The 12,627-nt window shown below is 55.3% G+C and overlaps 1 protein-coding gene across 3 annotated transcripts in view; it reads left to right on the top strand.

The window, feature by feature from the left end:
• The window catches only part of PGBD5 (piggyBac transposable element derived 5), a 106,852-nt gene that overhangs the window by 73,596 nt on the left and 20,629 nt on the right, over positions 1-12,627 (top strand). For all 3 annotated transcript variants that reach the window (XM_060642788.3, XM_060642786.3, XM_060642787.3), the window contains exons 2-3: positions 311-738; positions 8,177-8,311. In XM_060642788.3, coding sequence (XP_060498771.2) covers positions 311-738; positions 8,177-8,311 — 563 coding nt within the window. The remainder of the gene's footprint in view (positions 1-310; positions 739-8,176; positions 8,312-12,627) is intronic.

Below are 12,627 nucleotides of genomic sequence, written 5' to 3'. Positions count from 1 at the left end.
TGTGTTAAGTTCAGTGTGCCCTTGCGTGGGTCTTTTCCCACGGCTCGCGCGTCCCTTTCTCTGAAGTTGCTGGACAGGGAAGAACGCGGGGCCCCGGGGTGCACGGTGGAGGGAGGACCTGCAGGTGCGGGGCCCGGGCGGCAGGGGGCGCGCGTGCCGCTGTCCAGGGAAGGGGACCGAAGTTCATGGCGGGGGGGGGGGGGGGGGGGGGGGAGCTCAGGCCAGCCAGCTGCGTTGGGAGGGGGCGGGGGCAGGGTGCACCCTGCGGTGGTGGTTGCGGCAATGAACCCCCGGCCTGCCTTCGTTTTAGGTCCAACCCGAAAGATGCCCCCCAGCGCCAGTGCCATGGACTTCTTCCAGCTCTTTGTCCCCGACAACGTGCTCAAGAACATGGTGGTGCAGACGAACATGTACGCCAAGAAGTTCCAGGAGCGCTTCGGCAGCGACGGCGCCTGGGCCGAGGTGACGCTGACGGAGATGAAGGCGTTCCTGGGCTACATGATCTCCACCAGCATCTCCCACTGCGAGTCGGTCCTCAGCATCTGGAGCGGCGGCTTCTACAGCAACAGGAGCCTCGCCCTGGTCATGAGCCAGACCCGCTTCGAGAAGATCCTCAAGTACTTCCACGTGGTGGCCTTCCGCTCCAGCCAGACCACGCACGGCCTCTACAAGGTCCAGCCCTTCCTCGACTCCCTGCAGAACGGCTTCGACTCTGCCTTCAGGCCTTCCCAAACCCAGGTGAGATCGGCCGCGGGGGTGCCCCGGGACCGCCCCCCGCCCCCCGTCCTGCCTTCTCCCGCCCTCCTCGGAGTGCAGGGGAGCGATGGACTCACGGCCCCACGCCACAGAGACCTCAGAGAGCGGGGTTCTGCCGCTGCCTGTCCCCTTTCCCGTACCCCCCTCCCCGTAATGGTGCTTTCTTTCCAAATAACGTGTTTTCCAGGCTCGTACGTTTCTTATATATATATATATTTTTAAGTTTATTTCTTTTGAGAGAAAGAGAGAAAGCACGAGTTGGGGAGGGGGCAGAGAGAGGGAGAGAGAGAATCCCAAGCAGGCTCCACACTGTCAGCACAGGGCCCAGCGCAGGGCTTGAACCCGCAAACCGCGAGATCACGGCCTGAGCGGAAGTCGGATGTTTAACAACTGAGCCACCTGGGCGCCCCAATATTCTTAGATTAAGAAGAACCTCTGATGGTTCACTTTCCCGTGTTCTCTGAGTAGGGATGTACTCCCGGGTTGGTGGTGGAAAGGGCTGAAGCCTCGTAGGTGGCAGAGGGAAGGAGGCCAGGAGGCCGGATCTCAGTCGCCCTGCAGGTAACCCGGAGTCACTCAGGTGGGGGGCGGGGGGTCCACCTGGCACACTGTCACCAGCGGGGCCTCTGGACCAGGGTTCCATAGAGCCCCAGGTCTGTTAGGGCCCCCTGACACCACCCCAACTTCCCTAACTGGTTCTAGAAGGCTCTGTGTGCCCTCAGCTCCTGAGCGGCTGCCTTCTGGTGTCGACCTGTGGCCAGTACACTTGGCTGTGGTGAGATAGGCTTCTGGAATCGTCCTCCAAACTGCTCTGCTGGCCTCGCAAACTGAGGAGGCAGCTCATTCCCGAGCTGCCTCTAACCAAAACTTTAGGACGTGTTCAGCCCACGTGAGCCCAGTTCCTTTTGGCCTGTGCAGTGTGGAAACCAAAGTTGACGTCATTTTTATTTATGCGTTTGAGTAGCCATCCATCTACCCACTCTTCCTCGTGCGTTTCCTCCAAGGGCCTTCTTCATAAACCTCAAATTCTTTTCGATGTTTTCTCTTTCCCTGTCTCTGTATCTTGCCTTTTTCTCTGCGCGGCTGAAAATCACAGGGTTTTTGTGGGGGAAGATCTCACTCTATTTCAGGTCTGTGGGAGCCTTAAAACAATTTCTGGAAGCGTTCCCCCCGCCGTGCTGTGAATGTGCTGGGCTCGTTATGATTTCCAGGTGTTTGTGATGCTCTTTCTGACGCCGAGAAAGTTCTTCCCTCCTCTCTGCCTTAGCAGACTTACCAAGTCTCCTGGGCCCAGTGCAGGGCCCATGGGCCGTGGCGGTTCCCGCTTTCCTCCCCCCCCCCCCCCCCCCCACTATTTATAGGGCAGCCGAGTGCCAGTCTTTCTTGTCCCCAGTTGTGTCTTGACCTTCCAAACAGGAGGTGGGATCCTTTGGGGATGCAGGCCCTGCCCTCCACAGGCCTTGCAGGACCAAATACAGGGCCGGGCACATTCGTTTTTGCTGCGCTAAATATTTGCTTGGTTGAAAATGAACCAAACTGGGGCCCTTCTGGCTGGATGCAAGGGGTAAAATACAGTATTCTGACCATCCTTGGGGCCAGACATTCGAAGAGCCCCTGGAGGAAGCTGTGGGCTGAGTATCTCTTAAGAACCAAACAGCCGGCTGCTTGGATGATTGCTATTTAACAGCTGCAGGATAAGGTTGCTGAAGATCCTTCTAGTCCCGGGACCAGGCCAGCCTTAGCCAGGGTTATATTCATGTGTGTTGTGTGCTGCTGTGAACCGGCCTCGTGCTGTCTGCCTTCTGAACCTGCAGGATCGGATACCCTGAGACCTGTGCCCAGGGCGGTCACCATGTGTGCGTGTGTCTCTGGAGCCCGGGGTGGCTTGGGGGCACACTGTGGCGCCTGCTAGCCAATTCTGAGACTATAGGCCTGTCCCTTCCCAGCCAATTCTGAGATTATAGGCCTGTCCCTTCCCAGCCAATTCTGAGATTATAGGCCTGTCCCTTCCCAGCCCAGACATGGGTGCCCTGAGGGGGCCTGGCACCTTCCCGAGCCAGCAGTGGCTGGACGGCAACCCGCGTGGGCAGCTCGGCCTTCCTCCCTTGCGTGGTTCAGGTGCGCAGTGAGGAGACCAGGACCGCTGAGAGCCCGGGGACAACGTTCGCTTTATTCTTGCCCCCACGTCTGTTCTTTGTTTCCGGGTTGGCGAGGCCGAGAGAAAGAAGAGAGTCCCAAGATAAGTCTTCCTTTGGGGAAGGGCTCCTTGGTCGTGTTGGAGGGTTTTTTCCCCTCTCTCCTTTTTTCCTTTTTTTTTTTTAACATATCCTTTGTGTTTGATTTTCGTGTTTACCTTTGTGTTTGTGAGGTTGTGTCTTCTCTTGGCTTACCGTCTTGGTATCCAGTGCCTTTTGTGTTGGTCAGGATCCCAGCAGGAAACGAGTCCTGTGTTCTAGAAGGGCAGTTGAGGACGACCGGATGCGGGGGACTGTGGATGGCGTGTGGTCAGGGTGCAGGGACGTGACAGGACTGGTAACAGCAGTGGGAAACTGGTATCAGCCGAGGGCCGAGGAGAGGGTGTGGGCCTCGGAGCCCAGAGGTGAGGGCACGGGCAGGCAGGGGGCCTCCTCCTTCTCTCGCTCAGGCCTCCAGGTTGGCCAAACAAACCCAACGCCAGGAACAGAGGCCTGGATGGTGTGTGGTTTATAAGAGGGGTGGAAAGGCGTAGGAGGGGTGGAAAGTGGGTCTTGGGGCAAACAGAACACCCAGTACACTCCGCCCAAAGGACAGGAACCCGAGGCAGAGGGAACGTCCCAGGGCCCTCGGATCCGTTTTCCCGTTGGCTGATAATCAGATGGCATTTTCCTCTCCTTCTGCCTTCTCCTGACTATGGGCACCGTTGAGTCAGCTCTGTGTCCGTAGGCACGAGAGAGTCAGGCGAGGGGGATGAAATCATGAACTGCAGCGTGTGACTGATTTTGAACATGATTAGGTCTTCCTGTTAGCTGGGGGCTCCTACAAGTCCTTGTACCCCCTTCCTTTGCAGAGAAGCAGCTGGACCCTGCGTGCCCTGGAAAGCACTGGCCTTGCTGTGTGGGGCGGGACCTTCCGTCCCACGGGCCTGCCGGGGTGAGGGGCGTCTTCCCCTGACCTCCAGCATCGGCCACAGTATGCTTGGCTCCCACACTGCTTCTCTTCTCAGCAATGCATCTATCTCCTGGAGAGGCTTCCTGTCCTCCTTGGCTGAAGAAGCTAGAATTTCTTTTTTAAAAACTTTTATTTAAGTCCCCCTTAGTTGACATCTAGCGTAATAATGGCTTCAGGAGTAGAATTTAGCGATTCATCCCTTACATATAGCACCCAGTGCACATCCCAGCAAGTGCCCTCCCTAATGCCCATCCCCCATTTGCCCCCCACCCCACCCCCGCCCCCTGCCAGCCTGCCAGCAGCCCTCAGTTTGTTCTCTGTATCTTATGGTTTGTCTCCCTCTCGGTTTTTATCTTATTTTTCCTTCCACTTCCTATGTCCATCTGTTTGTTTCTTAAATTCCACATATGAGCGAAATCATATGGTTATTTGTCTTTCTCTGACTGACTTATTTCACTTGGCACAATACACTCTGCTTCCATCCACGTTGCTGCAAATGGCAGGCTTTCATTCTTTTTGATCGCCGAGTAATACTCCACTGTATATATTTACCACATTCTTCATGCATCCATCGATGGACATCTGGGCTCTTTCCATACTTTGGCTATTGTCGATAGCGCAGCCGTAAACATGGGGGTGAGTGCATGCGCCCCTTTGAATCAGCAGTTTGTACCCTTTGCATAAATAGTCGTGCAATCGCTGGGTCATAGGGTAGCTCTATTTTTAGTTTTCGGAGGGACCTCCACGCTGTTTTCCAGAGTGGCTGCCCCAGCTTGCATCGCCACCGACCACGCAAAAGAGAGCCTCTTTCTCCGCATCCTCGCCAACATCTGTGGTTGCCTGAGTTGTTCATGCTAGCCTTTCTGACGGGTGTCAGGTGGTATCTCACTGAGGTTCGGATTTGCATTTCCCTGGTGATGAGTGATGCTGAGCATCTTTCCATGTGTCTGTTAGCCATCTGGATGTCCGAAGACGCTAGAAACTGTAAAGGTGTCCTGGTTTTCCAGCTTTTCTGCTCCGTGAAAAGTCCCTGCTTGGGCTCTGGAACGGTCATTTGGATGGAAGGTGATGGCCCAGTGAGTTTGGCCATCTGGCACCCCAGAGCCTCAGGGCCCCTCTGAAGGGTCTACACGCTGCCTGCTGAGGGCGGTTGGAACAGTTCTCCAGCACGTGTGGGTGGTTCGGCTCCTGGCTGCCAAGCGTCCCTTCCACGTCCTGCTCCCTCACACATACTCTGCCCCCGACACGCACCCTCTGCCCCGCCATCTCTGGAGCCTTTCCCTTCCAGCAAATTGCGACCCTCCAGGATGAGTTGAAGCTTTCGCAGAGCCTTCAGAAAGCTGACGGCTCTCAGTCTACCGGTAACCCATGCAGCCACAAGTCGCGCGCACGTCTGTCCGCACGCGTGTGTATACCCGAGTGCCAAACAGAGAGATGCTTCATGTCCTCAAAAGTGGGGACAGGTTCCGTAGGAGGATATTTTCGGGGAGGGATTATACAAGTAAATAAATGGATGCTTTGCCTTTCCTCTCCCCTAACCAACTGCCACGCCCCAAAATGAGCTTGTCATGCACAGAAGGGGACTCAGGAAGTACACTTGGGGAGCGGAGAGATGCTGGCCGGTGGGCAGCCCGGCGGAGAGAGAAGTGGTTTTCCGGCATGGGTAGTTTTCACGCAGAGGTTGCTTTGGTGAGGCATGCGATGAAATACCAACGCGCCCCTGAGTTTAGGTAAACGCACACAGACTGGAGGTACGCTGGCTTTCTGAAGATGAGGGAGGGAGGGCAGTTTTCTTTACTGTGGCTTCGGAGGGGGTGAGTAGGACACGCTTCTCCAGTAGGCCTGATGGCGCAGGGAATACGCGGGCAGCGAAAGGACTCCTTTCTGCCCTTTTCCCCTTTCCCCCTCTGCTCAAATGGAGCACCACGGTGGTGGGGGAGGGGGTGTCCATTTTGCTACAGTGGCTCCAAATGGGGTTTCGAATATTCTATGAGCCCACAGAGTCAGCAAGGCGTGAGGGCCCGTGGCCGGCAGCCTCTTCAGCCCTCCCGTTCATAAGCGTAAGACGGGCAGGGCCAGGTGTAACGTCCACATGCGTCCAACAACAGAAAAACTGAAGGGGGCCACACTGAACCCTTCCAGTCTGTTGCTGTTTTAAATGGAATTCTAGGTAGCACTGATGGGAGGTTGAGAGGATAGCGTCCACATCGCAGTCGCTAAGTATTGTCCTCCAGTCTGCCCTTGTCAGACCGTGTTCTGACGTCACCTGGGAACTTGTCGGCAACGCAGAAACTCCGGCCCTGCCCCAAACCCGCTAAATCAGAATTCACCCGTCGGTAGGATCCCGGGTAACTAGTTTGTTCACTAAAGGTCCCAAAGCACCGGTGGAGAACGAGTTGGTACACTTTTTCTGCCAGTGGCCAGACAGTCGGTACGTTAGACTGTGCGAGCCATACGGTCCCCGATGCATCTTGTCGTTTTGGCGTTGGAGTCCAGGAGCAGCCGTGGACAATATGTGAGTGAGTGAGCATGGCAGGTCCCAGTAAAACTTCAGTTACAACAGGTGGTGGGCCAGACTCCAGCGTAGTCTACTGGCCCCTCATCTAGGGCGCTGGGGAGGGTTCTTGGAATCCCGTCGCTTCCCACAGTCTTCATTTCGATGAAATTCAGCCACACCCCCCAATTCACAGTTGAGCTTGACCTTGGACTTGGCGGAGACGTGTAGCAGATTCCTAAATTGAGCCAAAAGTCTCCTCCCAAAAGCTTTGGCTTTTAAAGACGCAAAACTTTGAGCACTCCTTGGAGCCTGTTTTTGTTATCCCATTTCTTTCTACCTTAGAGTCTTGTCATTGAACGCATCGTAATAAGCATGTCATAAAGAAATAGAGATAGGTGAAATAAGTGTGAACATCGCCTCGGGAATCCCGCGTCTGGAAGGACGTGACGATGTGGAGGAGAGCCAGAGGCTGGGTGTCGGCCACAAGGCCACAGGCGTCAGATTCACGTCAGGGGCGGATTTTAAAGAGAGATTGTTCGGCCCGGGATACGAGGAGGTTGTGGGCCAACATGAGCACGGTCTGGAATACCTGCAGAAATAGTGTGTGTTTTCTTTTGTTTCTCACAGGGACAGAAGGCAGATCAATAGGCTCAGATAGAATGTAGGTAAATTTTGAGTCCGTGAGGGAAAGAACTTTTTAGCGGTTGGGGCTGCCCAGCAGGGGAGAGGTGTTCCCTGAAGACAGGTGGGCATGTCTAGCTAGAGGTCAGGGCCCCTGCTGGAGATCCCTCCACCAAGTGAGAGTTTGCCCTGGGGACCTTCGGCCACTAATAATAATAATAATTATTATTATAATATATAATTATATAATATAATTATAATTATATTATAATTATATATTATAACTATATATATTATATAATTATTATTATATATTATATATTATATATATATAATTATTATTGTAATAAGATGATTATAAATGTATTTAACATATATAAATATAGAGATTAAATGTGTATCTTATAAATATATAAAATAAAAATTAAGTTACTGTTTATTTTTTTTATTTTTATTTAAAAAAAAAGTTTTTTGGGGGGCACCTAGGTGGCTCAGTGGGTTAAGTGTCCCACTTCAGCCCAGGTCTTGATCTGACAGTTCAGGGGTTTGAGCCCCGCGTCGGGCTCTGTGCTGACAGCTCGGAGCCTGCTTCGGATTCCCTGTCTCCCTCTCTCTCTGCCCCTCCCCCCACTCACGCGCGCTCTCTCTCTCTCTCTCTCTCTCTCTCAAAAATAAGATAAAAAAAATTTTTTTTAAGTTTTTTTTTTTTTTAATGTTTATGTATTTTTGAGAGAGAGAGAGGGAGACACAGAATCCGAAGCAGGCTCCAGGCTCCGAGCTGTCAGCACAGAACCCGGTGCGGGGCTCGAACTCACGGCCTGTGAGATCATGACCTGAGCTGAATGCAGACACTTAACCGACTGAGCCACCCAGGTGCCCCTTCAGTTACTTTTTCAAATTTCCATTTACTAAATACCTACTATATGTCAGGGCCTGTGCTAAGTGCCTTGCCTACGGCTTCTTACTTAGTTCTCCCCAAATCGCTGGCGTAAATATTGAAACTGCTACCCTTTTATAGATGAGGAGACCCAGGATCAGAAAGGAAACGTGACTTAGCCAAGGTCACACAGCTGGTCAAAGGCAGAGACTAGGATTGAGCCCAAATCTGATGACCCCCCCCCGAGCTCAGCTTCTCTGCTCCCTCGTTCCTGGCAGGTGCTACACGAACCCCTGATTGACGAGGACCCTGTGTTCATCGCCACGTGCACAGAGCGGGAACTGCGAAAGAGGAAAAAGCGGAAATTCAGCCTCTGGGTCAGGCAGTGTTCTTCCACCGGCTTCATCATCCAGGTGAGCCCCGGGCTGGGCCCAGGGAGGCCAAGGGAAGACGGTTCTCGCAGTGACTGATGAGCCGGCTCACTCCCCCTCCTCGTGGACCTTCCCCAGAAGCTCCGGCGGGGCTGCTCCCCCCTCACTGGGGCGGCCGGCACCTCCCTGCCCGCCCTTCCTGTCCTGTCCGGCCCTTCTGGTTCAGTTAACAGCAGCAAACACTGATCAAGGCTCGGGCCCTGACAGCGTCGGCCAGAGACTTCACCAAAAGCGTGGGGCACACGAGGTGACTGCCGTCTCTCTCGGGAACCCACCGTGTGGTGGTCCCGGAAGCCCCCTCCCGCCCCCGACCTGCCAGGTGTTTGTCCTACTGCCCTGTATTGAGGAAGCCTTCTTCACAGACCACCAACAGCCAGCTGCTTAAATTACGCTTGGTCAGGAGCGTGGGCGGCCCTTCGAGCCGGCATTGCCACCTGCTCCCTGGCTCTGCCGTGGTCCAGGCAGGTGCTGACACGGGTTTCAGAAGCGGTGGCCGAGCTCCGCTACAGGGGAGGTGTGAGGTGTTCGCCTGCCGGGATCGGCCAGGGTGCGGACTGCACAAAAGGAGGAGGTGGGGGCCGGCGAACACCGGATGTGGCACCCGAGGGACAGATCCCGGCTCCGGCTGGTTTCTCCGGCCGCGCTGTTCGGGATACCTTCTCCCAGCTGTCAGGCCCGCTGGCCCTGCGGTCACGGCTGACCCCGCCTCGCTGCCCCTGCCTGGCTGCGGCCCCAGGCCCCAGGCACAGGGGTCTTGCCCTCCCTTCTCCCCCTGAGCCAGAGGAGGATTCATGGGAAGATTCAGTTGAGCATCCCTTTGTCCCAACAGGGAAAGTGCATGTGCTTCAGGCAAACATATCTGCTCAGAGGGACCATCCTAATCTCCCTGCGGGCTCGGGGGACCCTCAGCTCAGCCTGGGGCTGGGATCTCCAGCTGGACCCCAGACCCGAGTGGGCTTGAGCACAGGCTTCGGGCAGTTGCCAGAATGGACCTGTCCCACAGCAGGATTTACTCTGGATGTGCAGCCTGGGCCCTCTGTCCCTGCATAGCCTCTGGTGGCCCGTGCCACCTCAGTAGTGTCCTTTGTAGTGAGGCTCCCTGGGGACAGGGGAGGGAGGTTCACTCTGTGCAACCCCTCCTCGGGAACATTCAGTTGTTTGAATAGATACTTCCTGAGAACCTGTTGCCTGCAGCACTGGGCCCAGCGCTGGGACGGGGAGGCCCAGTCCTGCCTTCTCAGAGATCTGGCACATTCGGCACTGTGTCTCCAAGCTCATGACGCTCCCCCTGGGCAGCTTGGCCCCAGTCCCCAGCCGCTGGGTCTGTGGAGCCCCAGTTACAGCCGAGTGATCAGGATAGTGGCTGTGCTTCGTAATCCTCGGCCCCACTGCCGTCTGTCTGCATTCCAGGTGGAAGCGGCACTTTCCGGCACTTTCCGGCACTTGTACGGCTCCCAGGGCGGTCTGTCGTCAGCTCTGCAGGGTGCGAGGTGCCAGGGGTGGGGGGAGTGCCCGCTCTACCTCACTCCCTTCCTGACTCCGGCCTTTCTGGTTTTACCCCCGGACATCAGCAGGGCTCAGAGGTCGTGATGATTCGTTTTATGTGTCCGTTTGGCCAGGCCACAGTACGGAGATATGTGGCCCAACACTATTCTTGATGTTTCTGTGAAGGTGTGTTTCGGATGAGATTAACAGATGGGTAGACTCTTGAGTAAAGTAGATAACTCTCTGTCAGGGGTGGGCCTCATCTAATCAGTCAAAGGCCTTAACGCGGGGCGGGGGGGGGTATGGGGGGGGACCTGACCTACATTAAAGAAGAGGGAAATCTGCCAGAAAAGTGCCTTTGGATTTGACCTGCAACTTTTTCCTGGGTCTTCTGGCTCACCAGCCTTTTCTACTGGACTTACCGTGCCTCTCTAATCATGTGAGCCAATTCCTTAAAATAAATACCCATCTCTCCTAATAGAGAGAAGTGATACACACACACACACACACGCGCACACACACACACACACACCCCTACCTCCAACTGGTTCTACTGCCGAGGGTTTTCCTGCAGTCCCCCTGGCGTAGAGGTGACCGTTCTAGTCGGAGAGAGAGATGCATTAAAACCACTCGTAAATACAGCGTGACAGGTGCAGCATTAGAAATGTGCGTACAACGTTATGGGGCCACGGCAGGGCACCTAGGGGCCAGGAGAGGCTCCCCGAGGCGGACAGAGCAGGGCGTGTGATGTGCCCGCGCAGAAGGCAGCGGGTAGAAGGGCTGGGGCAGGAGCCAATGTCACTCACCGCAGGCCCGGCGCTGAGGGGCGCCCGCTGAGCCTAATACGACACTCTGAGCAGTACACGTGGGAAGACCCAAGCTCCCAGACAGTAAGTCGTTTGTCCCAAGACCCAAGGCTGAGAGGCTGTGGGCTGGCGGTCCCCCCGCACTGTGGCCTGTCTGGAGCCCGCGTCCTGCTCCCCAGGGCCCTCTGAGGAAGGGAGGAAGAGAGAACAGCCCGGCGCGGGGCGTTCTCTTCCCTCACATACGGGTGTCTAAATGGAAAGGATTTCCACGACTCCCCTTTCGAGCGCCCATTTCATCTCGGCAGTGGACACCCGTCGAGGCTAAGGGAGGCCCGTTTTCTCCCTCGCGAGCCCGCACCCCGGCACGTACTCCAGCAGTCTCGTGGAGGATCCAGAGGCTTTTCGACTCCAGGTTTCAAGAGCAGTGGAAGGAGCAGGCAGGGATCGTTTATAAAGCGAGATCCCGAAAATCCTGACACATAGCTGCCCCTGGGGTCCCAGACACGTTGTAACCACATGAGACCGCAGCGAATGCCTTCTTTTTTCGGTACAGCCACCGCCGTTTCCAGGCTAGAGGCTTATGGGGCGCTCCAGGGTGTATACTCTGTGTCCAGTGTCGCAGGCCGGCCAAGAACTGTCCCCAGCCCCAACACGCCCTCTAGCCGAGGCCGTTTGCAGAGGGTCTCTCAGAAAGGGCTCCAGCCAAGGGGACGGGCCCCACTTACCCTTCGTGTGCACCCTCCCTGTGAGCGGGGGAGACTGAGGAGATTCATACAGACGATGAGACTTCCAGTTTCAGGGGACAGTCAGTCCTGTCATTGAGAGGTTGGAATTCCTTAGTCTGAGACATTAAGTTAGCTCCTCTTGGAAGCCTTGTGGCCTTTCTGTGGGGTCAGAAGGAGACTGTCCGTGCAGAGTGTTGTTCTGTCTACTCCATCAGAAGGATTGGGAATCCAATGGGGAAAAAACTGGCCCACGCTTCAATTAATGTTATATTGACCCGTGAGATTCTTTGAGGAAAGCGAGGGTCTACTAATTTAAAAAAAAAAAAAAAAATGGTAGGGGCACCTGGGTGGCTCAGTCGGCTGAACGTCCGGCTTCGGCTCAGGTCATGATCTCACGGTTTGTGAGTTCGAGCCCCGCGTCGGGCTCTGTGCTGACAGCTCGGAGCCTGGAGCCTGTTTCGGATTCTGTGTCTCTCTCTGCTCCTCCCCTGCTCATGCTCTGTCTCTGTCTCTCAAAATAAACAAACAAACATTAAAAAAAAAAATTTAAAAAAATGGTATAGTCAAAAAAAGCAGATTTCTCTTATTTGAATGTGTCGATCTAGCCACCTGCCTCTGCGGTGTGAGACTTGGGGTTCCCCGTAAGGATGTTGGCAGGCAGGAGAGCCCCAAGAAGGGGGTGGCAGGGCACCAAATGCCTGCCGAGTGCGCTGTCCGTGAGCTTCAAGGGACACAGGGATGCTCTGCCCAAAGTGGAGAGGCCAGACCGTCCCCAGGGGGTCGAATGACTGCCGTGTTGAGCAGGGACAGAGCCGTTCTAAATGACAAGCCGCGGTCTCCTGCTGACTGAACTAACATTCACTGGAGGTGGACGGGCTTCAGAAGCCAGAATTCAAGATAGAATCTCCCAGATGAAAGGACCCCTGGTTCCCACCCCCTGTATGTCTCTGAACGTGTCCAGGCAGCGCCCCGATGCGCGTCGGTGAGGGGTACTCAGAAGGAGGTCCTCTACCCTGTGTTGTTGGACCAGATGATCTGAAAGTGTCTCTCCTCCCTTCAGCCCGATGTGTGGATTCACGACGATGGCCACCTCAGGGCTTCCGGAAAGGGTACTTTGCTTCGGTGCCAGGCTCTCTGCCCAGGCCCTTTACCGGCTTTACTCGCTTTCTCTTCACCGCAGCCTTACGACACAGGCAGTGTTCCTGCCCCTTCCACGGTGAGGAACTGAGGCACAGGGAGGGAAGCTACCTCGCCCAAGGGGTCAGCCATAAAGCGCCAGACC

This window comes from Panthera onca, chromosome D2, assembly GCF_046562875.1.
Source record: "Panthera onca isolate mPanOnc1 chromosome D2, mPanOnc1 haplotype 2, whole genome shotgun sequence".
In the NCBI taxonomy this organism is placed as follows: domain Eukaryota; kingdom Metazoa; phylum Chordata; class Mammalia; order Carnivora; family Felidae; genus Panthera; species Panthera onca.
The sequence above is the reverse complement of the archived record's forward strand: the minus strand, read 5'-3'. Positions and strand labels throughout refer to the sequence as shown.